This window comes from Photinus pyralis, unplaced genomic scaffold (assembly GCF_008802855.1).
Source record: "Photinus pyralis isolate 1611_PpyrPB1 unplaced genomic scaffold, Ppyr1.3 Ppyr1.4_LG3a, whole genome shotgun sequence".
Classification (NCBI taxonomy): domain Eukaryota; kingdom Metazoa; phylum Arthropoda; class Insecta; order Coleoptera; family Lampyridae; genus Photinus; species Photinus pyralis.
This window is the reverse complement of record NW_022170509.1, coordinates 10,908,907-10,931,043: the sequence shown is the minus strand read 5'-3', so window position 1 is coordinate 10,931,043 and position 22,137 is coordinate 10,908,907. Positions and strand designations below refer to the sequence as shown.

The following is a 22,137-nucleotide window of genomic DNA, read 5'->3' as shown; positions in this document are numbered from 1 at the left end:
AATTATTGTAACTTCTTCATTGAATGACAATTTTGCATGACGAGATGTTTCCTTTTGGTCTTTACCCCTATGGTGCCTGTGGTGCGGTGGATTCTCGATCGTTTGTATCTCCATAAAAACGGCCGGATGCCAGTTAACACAATAATACACTACACATTATAATTGTAATGCATAAAACGTAATCTTACTGCGGAATTGAATAATATAGGACACACATAATAACCGTAATTCGTACCTGCAACAAGTATTATATTTAGCAGGTAGTGGTTACTCAAGCTTAAAGAGAGAAAGGGACTTTGCAGAATATTCAATCGGCGTTATTGTTATGTAGAGAAGGTATGACGAATACAACTAAACGTGTAATGCACACTTAACAATTTGAACTTGGTACCTATGTGCTGATGACGTATTCAATTCCGCCAATATTTTTTTCTATTGGCGTCCGACTGTTTGGTAATAATGGAAGAAGTGCCTCTCCAAAATAATAGGAAGGCAGATGTCTTGAGCATTATCGATTGAAATCTAATGTGAAATATTCAATCGCAACGACACAATTTAAGGGTAACAATTTCAAGATCGTCGTGTTTACGATTTAAAGGGATAAAAATAGCGGAATGCAAAAAAAACAAAATTGGGTCAGGCTGATGATAGGAAATAAAACCCACACTCGAGCCACCCCACCTATTCAAAGGCAGGGCAACCCTGACCTAGAACCCTTTTGCAGGGTAGGAATGTTGAACTCGTTTTACAAATTGTAATTTAAATTCAAGTTCGGAGTCTTGCATTTAGTTGCAAGTTGAATGAACGATGGCTGTTAACTCAAAACATAAAAATTGAGAGGAATTTGAAACGTTCTATTTATTTAAATATTAGAAATGCAGGCATATCGAAGAGGCTAATTTTTGTGATGACGTCAACTTGGCAAAACATCGACTAGGAAAACTTTCACCGGATGTTTAAACGCATCTGTGTTCATCAATGGCCAACAGTGGTCGTCAGGTGGTTACTTTGAGGGGTCATTTAACTCGTGACGAGATGATTTAGTCATCATTCGCAAAAGGGGAATGCGTTACTGTGGAATTTAATGGAAATTCGAGTTTCAACGTGGAGATTTAAAAATCGAATTCTTATTCGTCCCCTGCTACTAAAAAAACGTGTTTGCAATAACAAAGATTTGACCCTAACGGAACCACGTGGAGCAGTTCTTGGGTTACATGCTGTCTTACGAGAACAGAAAAAAAGGAAAATTGGAACCTCTTCTGTAAACTTTGAGACGTGTTCTGCTCCATGTGAAAGCCAAATACATTTGCCCCACACAATTGTTATTTTATACTGGGTGGAGGATTGTGAATTGAATTAGTAGTACGACTTGCCTTTTTATGAGAATTGTCTACGACCTATCTGTTAATTATTCTTTTCTTTATGTGGACTGTAAATTAAAATGAGAAGTACTCACCTGTTTTGATGGTGTTTGGTAGTTGAGGCTGATTGACAGGATATACTCAGGGAGGGTAATGGTACAAATTGGGAAAATAGATACCTCGCCTGTTGCTGCACCAAAACACGGTTTTAATTTTCTATTTTACGGAGATGATTTAAAGATTAGGTACACAAACTGAACCACATTCTCTAACGTGCCAATAGAGTGGCATATGAAAAATTGAAATTAAAATCGTTACTTTCTCACTCGTAATAATACTAAAATTCCCCAACACGCGTGTGTCAAAACTCTGCTTGCGATAAAAATTGATTAAGCAATGCGCATGCATCGGAAAGGTTTGATAGGTAAATCAAATAAAATAAAATTATTGTAAATAATTAACACTATCATTACTTTTCGATTTAGAAGTAGCTTTTTAGCGTATTTCATGGAAAATACAGCTTATATTTGCGTGAATTCCATCCGTTCATAATGTGAGCGTTTGAGTACTCTGCTCCAGTCTGCGTTTGTTTAAATTTAACAGGTTTCAACGCCAGTCGCCGACCAGTATACGAACATAAAAACAAATTTTAGGTCCTTTCTTTCTTTCTCAGTCTTAAAACATAGAGGCCATTGCCACAAAATGCAAACCAAATTACATTTTATGATCATTGGTGATGGTTAAGGTAGGGTAAGTTAAAGGGTCGCATTTGATTTTGCTTGAATTTTTGTTCCTCAATCTCAAAAATGAATTTTTAAAACTGTGTAAAGCAAAAGTTGACACTTTCAGGACAAAGTTGGTACATTAGGAGTAGAGTGAATTACGTTTTGTAATCGTTCTTAAGAGTTAAGGTGGAGTCGATTAAGGGTTGCATTTATTTTTATTTAAATTTTGTCCCTCAATTTCAAAATTGGATTTTGCTTAGAACCGAGCAAAGGAAAAGTTGACGTTTGTGATCGTTTTCGAGGGTTAAGGTAGGGTATATTAATGTATTGTACTTGGTTATTGTCTAAGTTTGATCTCTTTGTTTCCGTGTAGATATATTACATTTATTGTCCTATTTAGCGCATTTCCACAAAAATAAAAAAAAAATGCGCTATTGTGGCCACTTTGTCCGTCCGTCCGTCCGGCTGCCCGTCCGTCCGTCCGTCCGCTAACTTTGCGACGCTACTAGTTCTTTATCTTAAGAGCTATTGTTCTACTTTTTTCGCTATTTGGTTCGTTATGGTGTCGAGTCTTGTACCAAGGAAGGAATTTTTTCTGTACCGCTTACAAAAAAAGTTATTGTAAAAAAAAACAAAAAACCGTTTTTTTACATGTTCCATAATTTTACACTTTTGCTAGAGATCGTTTATAATATTGCATTGCTATCTGTCGCCTGCCGGTTGGTCTCTCCGTCTGTTCCTTTGTCTGTCTGTCCATCTATCTGTCCGTGTGAACGATAAATTTGTTTAGAAATGTTCGATCTCTTTTACATCTCCGGTAGTTATGAACTGAATTGCATGAAATTCAATATGGGCATAGCCTTAGCCATATAATACGCAATGCCAAAAGTTGAGTCGAATCGATTCAAAATTCACAGTGCCCATTTCGCATCTCGACCATTTATAAACCGAATTGCAAACTTTTTTTCTTATAAAAGTATTTGAATGAAATTTGATACATAGGCACTTGGATAAAGGAAAATCAAACGCCAATTTCAAAATTTGGTTTTGCGCATGCGCAGTGCCAACTTTTTTATTTATGGAAGAATTTAAACGAAATTTGATACATAGGCACTTGGGATAAAGGAAAATCAAACGCCAATTTCAAAATTTGGTTTTGCGCATGCGCAGTGCCAACTTTTTTATTTATGGAAGAATTTAAATGAAATTTGATACATAGGCACTTGGAATAAAGGAAAATCTAGCGCCAGTTTCAAAATTTTATTTTGCGCATGCGCAGTGCCAACTTTTTTTATCTATGGAAGCATTTAAGTGAAATTTGATACTTAGGCGCTTGGAACAAAGGAAAATCTAACATTAGTTTTAAAATTTAGGTTTGCGCATGCGCAGTTCCAACTTTCTTATTTAGAAAAGCATTGAAATGAAATTCTTCTCATAAACTGAAATTGAAGTAGCACGTCAACAATGGATTGCCCATGTGCAACGCTATCTTTCATATTTGTGGCCGGATTTTTACGATTTTAACAGAAGTTGCATCTTACAAATGGGAAATGAATGCAAGTGGAAATGCGCTTTATGTAAATCGTTTACGATTACTTTTTAACTTGTTATTTATGTTAGAATTGGATTTATATTAGAAACCGTGACATATAAATGTTGATGTACTGGTACTTGAAAGGGAAAGTTACTTCATTGGGGGTTGGGGGTTTTTTAAATCGTTATCGAGGATTAAGGTAGGGATTATTGTTGGCTTTCGTCAAAATTTTGTCTCTTAATATCAAAAAAGGCAGAAGGCGATATACCTTAAACTAGACAAAGTTATTTTACAGACTACCAGTGGCGCACCGAAAATGGAACACGGAAAACAACACCGAACAACTACCATTGACATGGCCATTGATGTAAACCCTTCAGCGTAACTCCTATACACGTTAAGGTCAAAGTTTTTTGCACATTTATAACTAGATAGTTCACACTAAATAAGTAAACTATTGTTGGCGTCTTATTGCTAATTTCACTCGACTCTATTTAATTTTGAAGTCTTTTTTGCGTTTGCGGAAAAACTTTTTTAGCAAATATTTAATTAGCTTCGTAGCTCGAGCTAGGTAGCTATAGCGATCACCATTTTTTGGTCATGTTAAAATTTCATCAAATGTCGACGTTATAGATCATTCTAAGCAACTTAAAGAATAAAATTTTTCCGTCTGTATGTATGTATGTACGTTGGCAATGTTGGAGATGTCAAAAAATGATTTATGTAAAATATTCCCATCGAATGATGCTATGTACATTTTCCCATGACTATCTCTTAAGGGCCAAGTGTAGGGCAACTTAATTTTTTCCAACCTATACTTTTTTTATTTCATAGTCCTTATTCTACATCGGAAAATAATGAACTTTCGTGGGAAACGTTTTTCCCTACGTTTTTCCAAAAGCGCGATTTTTGGGACTAGGAAGCTGTTCTGTCAATAAAAAAAATTACTAACTCGATCTAGGACACCTAATGTCCTTAGAACTTAAAAACTGATACTGCTGTACATCTATGAGATCAAAATGTCTAACGGTTTAGTATGTACTAGTTTACTGGTAATAGATGGCGTTGTAACTGAGCAGTCCTGAAATTACTTTATGAAAACCAGGATTGTCAAAAATTTCTTTGGCAATACCCAAAAATTGCTCATTACCGATGTAGAAACCTGAAACAACCATAACCTCGGTAAAATAGTGAAAATCTGAACGACGAAGAAAATACATATACCTATTTTTCACGTTTTGGGTCACTGCCAAACCTAACACATGCCAAATTCGATTGTAGGAAAAAATATTGCATACGTTTCAATTTCATTGCTTTTAAATGACAATGTGAACCAGTGAATGAGACAACCCATCTACTGTTATTATCCCACCATAAAATTGAATGCATCTCCTCATTAAAAATAGGTATCGGTTTATAAATATTTATCAATTCGCAATTACTGGTTGTATATTAAAGCAAACAAATAATAAATGAATTGTAAACAATACTTTCTTCATTCAGCGTTTCCGTAGTAAACACATCACAGTTTCTTTTCTATGGTATAGTATTTCCCGAAATAACGTGTCTGTGTCAGATGCAAACCTGTAATTAAAGAGGCGACCTTTTATTGCGGTTCTTGAAGAAGCGAGGCACTTCCAAATTGCAATTGATTAATGTGGCAATGAGTGCAAATTGGAAAGAGGCGGTTAGGCTTACATAAACAAGGAAAAAGCGTAAACGTCAACATTCTCGTGACGAAAATGTATTTATAACAAACACACTTTCTACATTGCGAGTTTACCACCTTAGAAATTCTGTGTAGATTCGCCTACATGTCCATCTTCGGGCGAAATTAATAAAATGGATATAATAAAGTTCACCAAAGGATAAGATTGCAACGCAACATTCTATAACCTGCGCCGTTGCCAAATGTTACAGAGCCAATCAATACGAAGCTACACTCGACCGTTCTCATTCAACCAACAGGCAACGGCGCCTAATCCTTATAAATTCGGTCACTAACGTACGATATTAGTTTATGTCAGCTCAATTGGTTACGGTTAATTGCAGCAGGAATTGATAAGTTACTACAAGCGGGCAATGCAACCTCAGTAATGAAGTTACAATGACGTTCAACGTTCAAAGAGCCCTTTTAGTAACAACAGTTCATAAACTCTAATCACGTTCCAACGCTAATCACATTTCGTTGCTCTAAATGCACTTGCAAAGGTTTAAAATAAGAGAAAAAGGGTAAATCTATGAACTAAAACAATGGTTATACGTTAATTGTTAGGGGTGTCAATCACAATGACAATTGGAAGCACTTTTATTATTTACGGGTGGAAAATTCGACCATATCGACTTGGCAAAGACCACGCGACTGACACAAGAATTGGCCTTGTAAAAATAAACGATAACACTATCTTTTAGTACACAACAAAAATGATATTCAAAAAGATCTCCTTATCATTTTTGTGGAATACTGACCTGCCTCAAAAGATTGTTTTATACGAAAGGTTAAGCATTGTTTTACATTAACACTAAAAATAGTTTTTATGTACTACGCTCCACATCGCTCAGTTTACGACATACAAAGATATAAAATTCTCTGTTAAATTGTCCATTCAAAATATTTGTTCCGATAACAGTTTATTAATTTCGATTATTGCCCAATTATACGTTTCGAATTCAAGGCAATTATGTGTTTTAGTACCGACTCCGAAATTACTTACCCAGCGATATCGTCTCCAATAAACGTTCGTAATTAAACGTCGATTAAACTCATTCACTACTTCACTAATTGGAATAGTTCACGTAAGTATTAAGCGCTACATGCGCACAGTTCAAGCCCTAACTACACGCGGGGCGCCTACTTATTACACATTAAAGGGCCACATAAAAGCGTAACAGCTGTGTGAGAAACAGCCAAAATTTGGTACCAAATTGATCACCCAAATGACAGTGATCATCAATTTTCAACTGCAACCCAAACATTTCGTGCTTCTTGCTACACAGGATGAATCAACCTTTTGTAGACCGCCGATAGCGCCTACTAAAGTTAGTGAAAAATGCATCAGTACGATTCACTGGGCATGTGAAAAGTAACTTCATAATTAATCCTTCCCTCAACTTTTGAAGTGCGAACTCAGTTTAGTCACGCATTTCGCTTTGAAGTTTTGAGTCCACCATCATTAAATTTTGTCGGGAGCAACCACATTTCCTTTGTCGGTACACGCAATTTGGTGGATTTTGCTAAAAACCCTCCACAAAAAAGTACTCAATGTTTGGGACACCTCATAGCTCGAGCTTCTATTGGCGACGCGAGAAAAAGAAGCCACGATTCGAACTCTGAGAAACTTTTGGGCGGCCAAAGTCGACTACTCCTCGAAGATACGCGCCTTGCAAACAGTATTTCGCCCCTAGGAAAAAAAACGCAGAAGTTATGACAAGATCTTTTCGACGATACCAATTTGAAAACAATCGGGCCAAAACTGTTGGAGATTAAACAAAATTGAAAAATCACCACGTCCCTAAAGTTGTTTAAGTGCACGGCCCGGTAGGTATACGTATATGTACATGTACACTCCTCGTCTTTCCGCAGGCGTTCTTCTACGGGTTGTTGGAATTGAATTTGAGCTTTTGAGGGTCTGCCCTGCTTAGTTAGAAACCACCGGCTTTATGGTTCAGTGGTAGAGCGTTGGACTATAAATCCGGAGGTCGGGTGTTCGAACCTGGGTTGAGGTGAATCATCTGTGGCAGAGGTTTTCCTGCAGTTTTCCTAATTCGTAAGGTAAATACCGGAGTAGTAAGAACAACTTAAAGACCTTCTGCAGAGGCACCTCTAAAAAGCATTATGCGGGTCACTCTGTAATTGGGCCCAGAACAAGAGAAGGATAATAAATAATTAAAACTAATTTGTGACATAATTTTAGTTTCGAACAATCAAAGGTGTCTTTGTGTCAAATAAAGTTGTTTGCACGACGAGACACAAATGTTCAAAATGAAAACAAAAACCAGAATTTCAAATTTATTTTTTAACTGAATTTTGTTGGGAAATCCCAAAAAAACTGTTCAAAATAAGTAACGACTGTGTAGCAAATCCTCAATTTACATACATTAAATATTTTAAATGTCGAAGTGTTTCTATCCGCTTTAAATTTGCTACACGATCATTACATTCTATTTTGCACAATTTTTAAGTAACATCCAATTAAAAAAAAACATAAAAAACATCAAAGTACGCCCAGGACTTTGACATTTTGCACGTTTACTCAATTTGTGCGTATCTCGTCCCGTTTAAAAAAGTGTTTTGAGAATGTCAAAAACACCCTTGATTTTTCGAAACTAACATTATGGGATAAATTAGTTTTTAACCAAGCAGGGCTGGGCTGGGATTATTGCTATCTTCACACGGGTAAAATGTGATAAACGAATTAAGAGAACAGCAAATCTGACTTACACGATGGATTGTAGACCCATTTTAAAGGCCCCATACACGATGCGATTGATCAGTCCGATTCGTTTCAGACCGATCGAAACGACGAACCGATAGTGTATGAAAGATCGATTTACTTAATCGGGGTATGGGACATCGCAACAAAAACGCATGCAATCGTGAATATTGTAACGATGAATCGACAGTGTATGATGGCTCATTGCGATCAACGATTCGATTTTCTGGCTCAGTCTGACTCTGGGCGCCGCTCGCGCTGCAGCTATCACAAGCGGACGTACCTACACTCTACACAAAACTAAAAAATGACTACATGGAGAAATGATCATTTGATTGAATTTATTGATTTATTCAGAGAGCAAGAGCCTTGATGGCTCCCAGATTTTTGGGATGATTTTTCCCAATAACTGTGGTAGCAAAGGCAAAAATAAAATCACCGCTGAGATCTTTAAATTTTCATAAGATCGTCCAGTGGCTAGAAAACGCAAAATTAGGAAGAAGAATTCCGTTTTCCATTTTAACAGAGAACGTATGACATATTCAATTATCGTTCGGCTTCGAAACCATGTAAGCGATCGATTGTAACGACCAATCGTTCCATATATGGGGCCCTTTAGACCAGGAATATTCGGTAGAAAACACGGAGTATTTGCGTTCCATGGCATTCCTCCGGAAATTCTCCCAATCGAGCATGCTACACAGCATGGTTGATTTTTACTATTTCAACCTGAGAACGCCAAGGCTTACAATTAATCGACCATCCCTCAAAGTTTTTTTGGTACAGGGAGCGGATGCCCATGAAGAATACCGCTTCGTGTTTCTTTATTGAAAAAGTTGACAAGAGTGATTGGTGGAAAAATTACCTGTCCGCGGGAAGGTTTATGGAACGAAACTTTAGGTGGAAAATTCCACCACATATAGCATAGGTCTGGGTAATTATTTTGGGTGAATGACCCGTTTTCTTGTTTGCGTTTCGTCCGTCTTTGGATTTGGGCAATACTAGTGCCTAAGATTATCCCATGCAGTTGTAAATAGACAACATCCCATAATTAATACCGACTTCCTTGATTTATTTAGGAGTGTTTCTATCATAGATTAAGTTTTGTTTTTTACTGGTTTCACTATGCCTCTGTGGCAAAATGTTCACATAGTCTACGAACTTGGATTAGACGGATTGATTGAACGCATCCTGGTTCTTCTCTTGCTTTCGCGTTATTTGTAAAATCCATACCTCTTCAATGTTAAGCTGTATGTCTAAGAAATAGACTAATTTTCTATTTTTTTGTTTAAATGTGGAGCTTTTCCCCGACAAACATATTTAAATGAGATCATAATTCTCGAGAAGATTTAATATGCGAAATACGTCCACGATACATGCGTACTACAAAGATTATGGGAAAGAAGAATCCCAACCGGTTTACCTTTAAGGATGCATTTCAGTTTACTCTAAATTTTTTTCAAAATTATGCTGTTGAAGACTATGAACTATAATTATCCTGCAAACAGCATTTGCAAATCAGACATTTTCGGAGCCAAATGACTAATCAGTTTAACGAGAGGTTTAATATTTTATTTACCCCACTTAAGAGAAAAGCACGTGGTGTCTACATCAACGAAGGTCAAACTTTTTAATTATATCGCTTTCTTATGTAATTACTTTATCATAATAAACACATAAAGAATTTAGTTCAATATATTTCTCACTTAAAATTTGAACTGTGTAAATCCGTAGGTCAAAGTTTCTCCCAATGACAAAGATAAATTGCCGCCATCAAAATTAACGAAAAAGTTATACCTTCAATTGTAATGATCGCAATGGTTTATGTAAATTTTATTCGGTACAACGAATAAATAATTCAACTCTTATGCATGCTGAGATTCCAGATTCCATAACCTAAACGATAACCTCTGAATACTTAAATAGAAATGACGAAATTTACAATTTCATAAAGCGAGAAATCTAGACCGATTCGCGGTAGCATATTTAAATGGGAAATTTTTCCATGGCAAACACTTACCGCTGCATCTGGAGCGTGTGCGTTGGGAGTCGTGGGTTGCGCAGGTCGGCTTTGGTAATTCTGTAAATAAGGGCAAATAACGTGGTTACCGTTCGAAGTGGTCACTTACTTGAAGGGATTGCGAAGAGGGGTGCTGAGGATTGGGACTCGGTGGTAAACCGGGTCCCGGTGAGTGACTTGGTTGTTGTGGCTGAGGAGATGACTGACTTGCTGACGTTGTCGATGAAGGTGGTCCCGGACTACCGGGACCATGTTGGCCAGTTACCGGTGGACCGGCCCAACCCGACCGACCCTCCACGTAACCGGGACTTGCGACTGGTGCCCCGCTGTATGCGGGTGAAAGCTGAAAAAAAAAATTTAATTCAGATTAATCAAACAGATCACAAAATTTAGTGCATGTGTATTAAAACAGTGTGTTTCACCAAAGAAATTGGTGCCTAAATCACATTGGGCATCATCCCGAATTGTTTCTGCAACATGTGTCGAGAATTACCGAGTTAACCTTCTATCTTTTCTGTGCATTTTACACACCTATACCACGTTTGAAAGAATCGTTTTTGACCGTACTGTCGATGGCTCGTTGTTCATACGACCCCCCCCCCCCTTCCCAATTTAGCTTTCCTCAAAAGCTGACGAAACTGACAGATAATGTCGTAGTAGCTATTGCACCTCCAGTATTGGGCGCCAGATGGTTAACAAGAGAGAAAAAAAGGAGGGACACAAGTGGAGCAGCTCATAACGGGTGCCCTTGAGGAAAGGAGAAAGACAATAACAACGATAAGAAGAATTCGGCACTAGCTATTCCGAAAAGACAAACAAACAATGAGTCCGAACGTGGAAATCACAACGGCAAGTGAGTTACGGCTGGAATTCTTTTTCCTCGCAAAGCAGGAGGAAAAGTATTCCAAAATGACCTTTCTAGCACTGCAAATTCAACTTTCCGCTGGTATTCCTGAGTGCTCGGTTCCTCTGGAATTGAAGGCTATTAGCTTCTCGATTTTTTGTCAATGTTGCCATCTAAACCCCGTGGTTTTTAGGTTATTCAATATTTTTTACAAAAATGCAGGTAGTATTAAAACAATTTTTTGCTACATTTCTTTTCATAGTTTGTGTGTTCATAAAAATAGCGGTTGCCTTCTTTATTTCTTAGAAGAAATCAAAAAGTAAATAGCGTTCAAAGTAGAAGTTAACAAACGACATCGAAACAATTAAAAATATACAGGGTGTTCTATTAAAAAAGTTACTTATTGAAACCGTAAAAATGGGACACCCTGTACATTCAAAAATAATTCCTGTAGATACGCAACCATCTATAGTTTGCACCTCGGTTTGCACACAAGGTTTTTTTATATTTTTTACGAGGTATGAGTTAAGAAAAAACGACGCACATTATGTAAGTTGAGTCGTATCCGTCTGGAATGCCCCCCAGTATACGTAGATGATAGCTATAGGAAAGAGAACACGGAATCAATAACCCCCGCCCCCATAGCAGAACATTTTAATCTCGGTTTTAATGTTATTTTCTCCACAACTATTCCATACCCCCCAGACATACATTCTTTCCCAAAACGTATAATACACATACAATATAAACAATAATTTTTGGAACGCCAGGTGCTCATGAAGTATGGAATATTCGTCAGGAAAGGAAGATTCTGGGTCTGGAAAACTCCCTAGCATACGAAGACCTTATGATAGTTATAGGGAGGAGAACATGGAATCAATACCCCCCCCCTCGCCCCCCCATCCCCCGGAAGAACGTTTTAATGCTCTTTTACCTACTATCACAAGATCTTTTTATACTCTCGGACCCCCCCCCCCCCTTCGGTTTACATAGTACCTACACAATATAAACCATAATTTTTGGAAAGGGAACATAATTACACAGATATCAAATTTCGCTGATGTCAAAATGGTTGCATTTTACCGTTTAGAAGTGTTCCTTTATAGTGAGTTTTTAAAATTACTTATAAGAGTATCATCTAACATACAAAAACTGCAATTGTTTTTCAAAAACCCGGCCCGTTATGTTTCGTTTCCGTATACCTAATATACAGTGAATTTTTTTTAAATGCGAACATAGGAGTTTGCATGCAATGTAATTTCCCTATGTTCGATTTTTAAAAAAACACATCAATCTATTGAGTAGTTCAAATGAGTAGTAGATACAATTGACAGCTGTCATATTTTTAAAAATACCGCCGTCCAATTTAATTACGAAATCGGTTAGGTTCAATGTTAGGTTATTGCTTAGATTGTCAAAGAGGACAGTTCGAACATTTATTGTAATTTTATTTTCTTATTTTCTTCATTTATGTAATGAATAGATCAAATTAGTAGAATACCAGGTGCACATGACCTACAAATAATTGAAGGTTGGTTCACAATCAGTTGTGTCAGTGCGTGGCCTGTGAGGTCAAGTTATCGTAAGTTTAAGAAAAATGTATCTTAAAGTTGCTATGGCTTCACATGGCTTCTTTAAAAAAATCTTACCGAGTGCTCTTCATCATAAAGACTATGCGTTGCTGTTCATAGTCACACAAGTTGCGCGATTTGGGAATGTGAACCGCGCACACCTCATAGATTGATGTGTTTTTTTTAAAATCGAACATAGGGAAATTACATTGCATGCAAACTCCTATGTTCGCATTTAAAAAAAATTCACTGTATATGCATATCCAAAATTTGAACAAAATCCGTCGAGCCGTTTTCCCGGAAAACGTAAGGGCGTAAAAAATTTTATGCTTAAAATGACCTAAACTAAAACGTTGAAATTTGATGAAATTTTAAGTGTCCAAAAAACGGTGATCGCAATAACCACCTAGCCCCAGCTAGGAATATAAAAATACATCTAGACAGTCTGAGAATGTACAATATGGGTCACGTACGTATTATTTTATGATAATCCACAGAATTTGAAGGGTCAAAACAAGTTTGAGAATGATGTTTGCAATAAAATTGAACAATACCTGCAGGTAGTCGGTGCAGTGAACTACCCGTGCCTGTCTACTGATTTCCTATACAGGTTGTTCAAAGTAGATAAGATGAATTAAAATATTGCCTAAAAAATACCTTATTAAAGTAAAGCCGAGAGTAAAGCGGAGGATTCTGTAACTGAATTTTCGCTCTAAGCGCTATGCCATAAATGTTGTGTTTAAGAAATGTTGATAAGGTAGAAAATTACAATACCAAATATGACACCGATTTATAGAACTCGCCTGCATCAAATCGAATTTATTAGAATTTTTTAAATCCAATGTTGGTTTATTACTGGACCCTGCAGTATAAATCGGACAAAAATGTTGAATTGCACCTCGAATTGCCCTCTGTCCACGGGCATTTTTTAAAGCATCCCTCATTGTCCTTCGAAATGTAATTTACTTTAGATCATTTTTGGGATAGAAAATGACGAGGAAAATGACAACAAGTTTCAATTCGAATTTTGGGAAGAATTCTGAGAGTCGACCAATACTTAGATTGCAGAATCATATTGAGATAAAACAAAATTTAATCTCAACTCCTCTATCCCATTTCCAAAAATCGACACTTTCCTCACTAGTGCTATATGTAGTCATAATAATCTATTGTTCAGGACTGATTATAACAAAACTGTAGTTTATTTACTTTAAAAAAACACGGTCCAAGAAATGACGGACACTTCTTTTTTTTGAAAATTCAGTTTCAATTGCAACCAAAATACTTGGCCTAGATACGTTATGACAGTTTGTCAGCAGAAAGCACAGACATGAAAAATTACCTGTAAGTTTTTAAATTTTGTCTGCCCCAGTACAGGGTAGACATAAAAAGTTTGTCAAGGTCTCCTTTCACAAATCAATTTCGTTATGGAAACTGACAACCTTTGGGATAACGAAACGAAATTTCGGCTTTTCATGCCGTCTCCGTCCCCGAATATTTTCTTATTTCTCTCTACTGGGAAAGTACACAAACGAATTCAGTGAAACTTGGTATGCAGATAGTAATAAGGTAAAACTAATTCCAAGCGGGTTTGTGCCCCAGGGGCAGTGTTAGAAGTCTACTCACCCCAACCCCCCTTTCGCATAATGCTTATGAATCGGAATCACTATTGAATGCACGGGTTAATACTCTTCAATGTACCCCTGAAATGAGAAGGTGGGGGTGGTGTAAGGTATTATCCCATTCGCCTCTAAAATTAATTAGAAGTAAATGAAGGCGCAAGAGTGAAATAAAGTGCGTAAGCATAGGGGAAAATTACCAGATACATACACGGTGTCCATTTTTCGATTGCCACTATGGGGATCTCACTTATCTTAAGAGATAGAAAGTTGGTTAAATGTGGGCAAAGTTGCCAATTTTCGTGCTGAATAAGAATCTGAAAAGAAATTTGAAATATCTTCAATAGTTTTGAAGATATCGCAAAAAAACAACAATTTCTGATTTTCGTTTTTAATTTTTTTATGATAAACTAATGGTAGTAGACATTTCTAATTAACACATTATTCGGACACTTTTTAATGGAGATTTCAAATATGGCATCCTGTTTTCAATAACTTTCAATATAACGGAGAAACACGTAGCAACGTTAGTTTTTCTTATGGGCGTCATTTTGAATTTTTACATTTTGAGATTAGGTCTTTTTTTCTCTTTACAACGATATATCACACACATGGTGGTTCAGTATCATATTTTTCCTAAAAATACAATTTTTAATTTTTTGAGAAGAGTGCTTCTCTGACAATGCTGCAACCAGACAGATGGATCAAACTGTCAAACTTTTGTTTACAACAAAAGAACGTTTTGTTTTTCCAAAGCACACTTCTCAAAAAATTAAAAATTGTATTTTTGGAAAAAATGCAGGAAAAAATGTGATACTGAACCACCATGTGTGATATATCGTTGTAAAGAGAGAAAAAGACGTAATCCCGAAATGTAAAAATTCAATATGGCGCCCATAAGAAAAACTAAAGTTGCCACGTGTTTCTCCGTCATCTTGAAAGTAATTAAAAACAAGATGCCATATGTGAAATCTCCATTAAAAAGTGTCCGAATAATGTGTCAATTAGAAATGTCTACTACGATTAGTTTATCCAAAAAAAATTAAAAACCAAAATCAGAAATTTTCGTTTTTTTGCGATATCTTTTAAACTATTGAAGATATTTCAAATTTCGTTTCAGATTTTTATTCAGCACGGAAATTTGCAACTTTGCCCCAATTTAACCAACTTTCTATCTCTTAAGATAAGTGAGATCCCCATAGTGGCACTCGAAAAATGGACACCGTGTATAATCAAGTATAGCAACAAAGTAGATCCAGGGGACTCGCGAGTTTGTCTTTAACCAAACAAAATTGGTGTATAAATAACGCTCGAGTGTGCGTTAATAAGGCGCTGGGTCTTCGTGGAAATGTCCTTTTGACGATACGCCAACCCCTCGCGTTGTAATAAATAAATAAGTTGGCATACGAACAGGAGAGAGCACGTGCAAATAAAAATGGCGAATTGTTTGCAAACAAACGGCATAAAGGTATATTGTCCGTCTGGTATACGCGTTAATGTAATTTATTGCAGCAAATTATCCCGGCAGATTGAATGAAGGGAGATTCCTGTTTGTCTGGCTGTAAAAGCATCCCTTTTCTTTCGTATCGACCCGGATTATTTTAAAGGTTGTAAATTTAGGCAGCTTAAAGTGGGTTAATGTGGAAACGTCGAGGTGGAGATAAGTATATGGGAATGAGTAGGAAAGGAAGTGCGTTATACCGTGCGAATACTTATTTTATCTAATCAGTTCTCCTCGTTGCGGTAGGTTAGTTATCGGTATTGTCATTATATGACCCTCAACAACAGTTGTAATTTACGGTTGTGGGTTTCGTGCTCTATAAATAGTGATTTATCGGCTACCTGATGCTTATCCCTTTTAATTGTCCAACTGTTCCAAGGATAGAGTTTTATTTGCCATTTTTAGATGTGCACCAGATGATGTATATTTTGGAAAAATGTTGGGCTAAAATCATCGTCGCTGTTATTTTTCAAATGAAGCTGATAAGCAGATTAGCAACAATTTGTACGAAAAAAGTTAAAGTATCATGTCGATTGAGATAACCCCAAATATGTAAGATAATTTTTTGCTATAACAAATGACCGGTAAAGTGGGGGGTTCACAACAATGTTCCTCGTGTAATTATGGTACAATTGGCTCAATCCCAGTTATTCCACTGAGCCAGTTTTAAGCCGAGTACTGCAATGTCGAAGGGTTATCCACCGTCTAACTTTGAATGCTACACTTATCTGTGATCTATTGATAACCGACTAAAACCTCAGGTTTCAAATTCAGTAGAGGAATCAATCAAGATTCAACATTTTCGGAAATACGTCACCAAAATTTGCGTTTCTTATTTCGTCATTTTCTTACCAATGGTATGATACCAAGATCTTTACTTTAGTTTATGGGTATCGCATAGTTCCGATTTTGGTCACCCTAGAGAAACATGACGAGTTTTTCAAGGGAATCCAAAATGGGATATGAACATTCCAAAAAAATCTTTAAAATTGAAATTTGTGAAAATATTTATAATAAAAAATATTTTGTCACATTTCTGTTTTGCTCTGTTTGTATTTCAATATGATATCAAGTTCACATGGGAAGTTTCCTCCGAAGACGAGAACAAATTACTGACATTATTGGATTGTTTACCACTAATGTTGTGACGTGCGTATACCGAGGCGTATACAATGCGTTCGAGAAAAGAGGGACGCCTCAATATCTCTTTTATTTGACAAGATACGAAAAATTTGTCAAATATAATTTTATCTCGAATTTTATATATCCGATCGTATATTGAAACTTCCGGCATCACTTTCGGTTTAGCCGGAAATCGATGCAATGCTTGCATTTTTTTAAGATATTTGAACAGAGCAATCAATTTTTTGTACTGTACGATAACATATGGTTCATATACAAAAATAATTCAATATTTAGATAACTGATGGAATCTAGCGTGCCGTGTGCTGTCAGGATGCGTGGTGTCTGTTGTGTTACATGAGTAGATCGTATCGCGCAAAAGTAAATCTTCAAAACGAAACATTGCACAAGTTGACGTAGATTTTTTCTGTATAATATGGAACACGGCATGATAGATTTCATAAGTTTTCTAAATATTGACGAATTTCCCCATTTTTTAGTGCAATTTCACTTTCAAAAAATAAAAAGTGCACTTTTGCGCTCTTAATGTCTGCGTGTCTTAGTCACAAAGCAAAAGTTCCGGAACTACACCACTTACAGACTTGGTATTGGTGACATTCGATCAGAAATTAATAATTATTTCATGTTTGTATTTTCGTTAAGGTCCATAAGGGCTATTAAAATCGAAAAAACAAATTTGAAAGTGCACTCTTCCCCTATTTCTCACAAGCGGCTTAATGAATTTTTTGTATAAGTATCAGCCATATGCATATTTTATGTTATCGTGCAGCAAATTGCAATTGTATTTAAAAAACGAAAGTTGCATCGATTTCGACGTTTCAGTACCTATGTGATTGGATTGGATAAATCGTAATGTCATATATAAAATAATATTTGACAAATTTTTCGTATCTCGCCAAACGAGTCGCCAAATAAAAGAGTTATTTATGTGACCCTTTTATCTAGAACGCACTGTATTTCCAATCGAATTTTGCAATTCTCAATACGGGAACTTTCTTCCGAAATTTCCAGTGTATAGGTACAAGTTTTTAATCGGCCAACCCCCGATTTCACGAGGTTATATTAACATATACGTGAAGTAGTTTTTCCTTTTTCGTTTAGATTTTTGTGAAGTTCTTCACTCTGAATTTTTGTTTTAAAGGTACAGTATTTTTAATGGTATATGAACTGAAACTGCACAATTTTTTATTTACGTTAAATAAACAAATCGGTCTTTGTTGTTTTGTAATTATGTTATATGACGTGTAAATTTATAGTGGTTTGGGTTGGTAGAGCAGCCCTGTGCTCAAACCCCGTCCACTTAAAAAATAAAGACCAAAAGGCCAAAAGCCTACAAAAAATTTAGATTTGCATTAAAACAATTTCTAGTAGAAAAAGCGTACTATCACCTAAATGAATACTTAAACATTTGAAACCTTTTAAAATATTTATTGCATGTTCGTCACAATTTTAGAATGTATCTTAATGTGTTTTTTAAATGTGTCGGTTTGTTTTAATATGTTATACATTTTGTAATTTTAGTATTTGTGCTAAGTTTATTGTTTGTATGTATTATGGACATGGTGTTGCCACCTACTATAAGGCAAAGCAACAACGAATAAATAAATGAAATGAAATAATAATAATAATTTATTTTATTTTTTTGTATATATAAGTGTATATGGTTACAATAACTTTGCAAAAGAAAAATAAAATAATGGTACCCACAAAAGCAGAGCTTGTGCGTGGGGGTTCAAGCATGGTATACACCGAATTGAAACAAAACAAAAAATATATATAAAATAAAAAATAAACATGGACCAAATGTAAAAATAAAGACTGACTGATGCTCAACCTTTACCCTATATCATATCAATAACAACGCTTATAAAATTCTTTCCTATTTAAAATAAATTTTTTGACACTATTTTTGAAACTATTGAGGGAAGTTTTTTTTTTATATCCTCAGGCAAAATGTTAAAAAATCTAGAAAATAAATAAGAAATAGATTTTTGACCAATCCTTTTTCTGGCTGCACATGTTACTATATTACTCCGGTGACTTAATCTAGTGAAATGCGGATGGCAGATAAAGTTTGCTAAATGTTTTTCACGGAATTGTTTCATTACTATTTTATAGAAAAAAAGTTGTTTGATGTCGTATACACCCGCCTCTTCGTATAACAAACTAGAAGAATACAAGCGACTCTTTTTATGAATGAAAGACAAAATTAAAAAAAATGGACAAACACCATTTAGGGGCGTTCGAACATCAAAATGATGTTGAGACCTCTTTTTTGGAAATAATTTTCAAACAGCGCTTTTTCTAAAAAACTAATAATTAGTGTCAAAACAACCCCGTTCCCACTACGTTGAAAAACCGCCAAGTTAAAAATATATTTATAAAAAAATAAAACCAATGTGTATAAATCCAGGGGTTGATCACGAGGGAAATTCTTGTCCCTATATAGGAAATTTCGAGGAAACAGCTGGGAAATACGCAGGGAATGGATGAAACTAAAGGAAAATCTAGGGAAATAGGTATTAGGTTCGTAGTAGGTTAGTTTGAGAAAATAAGAAGAAATTTCGAGGGAAATTCTGAGGAAATCTAGAGAAAAGGTTTCCATAGGAAAGTAACGTAACTCATTTTACGTTAATTCGGAGAAATTTTGTGTAAATTTAAGGCAATTCTAGAAAATGTTGTGGAAATTAAGGAAATTGTGGCCATTTTTGAGTAATGAAGGAAATCTTTGTCCCCTAAAATAAGTCGTGACCATTTCCCCGGGATAAATGTTTAGTGTCCAAACATACAAAAATCGGCAATGTTTGAAAATTAATTAAAAAAAGTACAGCCCATGGCAAAATATTTTATTGGCGTTATTTAAGGGCTGATGTGTAGCAATATTTGATATAATTTGTGTCCAAGCAACTCTAAATAAAACATCCATTGATATGTGTATTTTTGCATATCATGAAATATGCAAAATTTATTGCTGGCCGGTTATTGCTGCTCACACGGGTACTGCCTTGTTCTATCCTTTTCTGTTCTCGAGAGATTCGCACTTGAAGTTGTAACCATTCGAGTAAATGAAAAATTAAAGAAATTAATCCTAGTCCTAGTTACGATAGGTCGTCGGTAAAGCATCGTTCTACAATCTACATGGTTATGGTTCTAATTGCCACAGAGAAAGAAATAACAAAAAAGGGATGAGAAACCATGCCCTGTCGCTTTTCAAATATTTCGTGTAAAAATGCGTACCATTTTTTACAATGTGCATTCATTTTTTTTTCATTTGAAAAACTTATTTTCCCTAAAAAATATTCAAAAAAAACTTTTCTATTTTGTGAGACGTAGACAGTATACAGAGCAAGTCAAAAACCCTTAATTTGAAGAAAAAGCTAGATAGGTAAAAACCCCTACAATTTAACCCATGGCAGGTATAGGAGAATAAATTAAAAGTGTAATTTAGTGCGGTATTTATAGATTCAGGGGTATCTAGAATGAACCACAATTAGAGTAGTGTTCGTCTATTCGAAGTCCTTGCAAATATAAAGAAAGATAGACCGATTCGACTAAAACGCCTTTACACCTCTTAACCGCTATAATGAAAGACGAGCGTTTCAATTGATGCAGAACTATCTACCTTTAAATTTAAAGGGACAGCAAGTAATCGATCACGCAAATTATGGCATCTTTTTGATGAATGAAGTTCAGACGTATAAGGCGGATCGACATATAATTATAGAAGAGGAATTAAACATTTTCAAACGATAAAGTGATGAGTAGTTTTTTCAAATTTTAAGTATGTTATCACTTTTTCAAATTCGACATTAGTATGTCAGTACAGGGTGGTTCAAATTCGTGGCACTCTATTGGAATCTCAGCAACGATGAGATACAGTATAGGTTAAATAAGGACAATGTTCCTTTTTGTGAATAAACAATCGCTTTTGAAATTTTTGACAAATTTTTGAAAATAACCGAGATGTTACCGAAAAACTGAAAATGGCAATTTTTGTTTTCATTTTTCTTGGTTTTAACTGCCGGAAATGGGCGATTCCCGTTAGCGCCTTCTAAGTACATTTTTTTCGGAGAACCTGAACCTCTTGTCAGAATTTCCACAGCACGCTAGATGTAGAAGCTACAGGCTGCTACTTTCTATTTCGTATGGGCACCATATTGGATTTTTACGGAATGAGGAAGAGGGCAAAAAAAGAAAAATAATGACGTGTCACAACACTTTTTACGAGACTTTTTACAAAAATTTTCAAAATCAAAAGTTTTACATTTGTCCACAAAACATCCACGGGTAACTAGATCTTGCTGAATCAACATGTGTTCATGATGATGATGATTCAAATATATATAAATAATTCAAATGAATTTCCTTTTTTGTCCTCTATCGGCGTCCATAAAACAAGCAAGTGGTACCCTGTAGCTTCTACACTAGTGTCAAGTGTGTCATAAAGATTCTGATAACAAATTCAGATTTTTCGACAAAAATCCCATAGAATGATAGATTGTGCTAACGGGAACCGTCCATTTCTGACAGTTTAAGCTAGGGAAAATGAAAACGAAATTTAACATTTTAGTTTTTTGGTGGTATCAGTTATTTTCAGATTTTTCAAAAATTTCAAATACGTTTTTTTAGTAACAAAAATTTGCCACCCTCAACCTACACTGTATCTCTCACCGTTAGGGAGATCCCAATGGTGAGCCACGAATTTGAACCAACCTTTACACACTTTTTTGACAAACACTTATTAACAATGTTGCTCGTTTATGATTTTGGACTTTCTGTTCGTCCATTTGTTTGGGTACATGATAACTCGCGAACGGTTTCGAATTTTCCAATTCTGTTTTCGGTAATAGCTAAACAATGATCAAGCAAGTTAGTAACACTAACTGATTAAATGTTGATCATTTGGACTTTCTGCCTGTCCGTCTGTGATTGTCGCACGTTGCCTATATTGGTTTGAAACAGTTTATTAAAGAGCTCCTAAAGCGAGTTCATGCGTGTACATGATAACTCGCAGACGGTTTCGAATTTTCGAATTCTGGTTTGAGTTATAGGTAGACAATGGTTTCGTCATTTGGACTTTCCGTCTGTGTACATGATAACTCGCGAACAGTTTTGAATTTTCCAATTCTCTTTTCAGTATTATGCGAGGTATTATGTTTATCATCACCCAAGGAAGCACTGATTAAATTAATGTCTAGTAACCCAGGAGCTCGTTTGCTATATTTGTTACAAGTTTATTTTTATCTCGATTTTTATTTACGAGATGGGAGAAATGGAAGACGTAGCTAAGTTGTAAATGTAGAGATTTCATTGCCTGTCTGTAGTTGGTCCGTCTTTTTGTATAAACTAGACCTACCTAGTGTCGGTCTCACGTGCGCCACAATGG

At 35.8% G+C, this 22,137-nt stretch overlaps 1 protein-coding gene across 3 annotated transcripts in view; it reads right to left on the bottom strand.

Moving 5' to 3' along the window:
• The window catches only part of LOC116165485 (trithorax group protein osa), a 58,055-nt gene that overhangs the window by 31,946 nt on the left and 3,972 nt on the right, over positions 1-22,137 (bottom strand). For all 3 annotated transcript variants that reach the window (XM_031479957.1, XM_031479959.1, XM_031479958.1), the window contains exons 2-3: positions 10,183-10,416; positions 10,074-10,133 (exon numbers count right to left, since the gene is read on the bottom strand). In XM_031479957.1, coding sequence (XP_031335817.1) covers positions 10,074-10,133; positions 10,183-10,416 — 294 coding nt within the window. The remainder of the gene's footprint in view (positions 1-10,073; positions 10,134-10,182; positions 10,417-22,137) is intronic.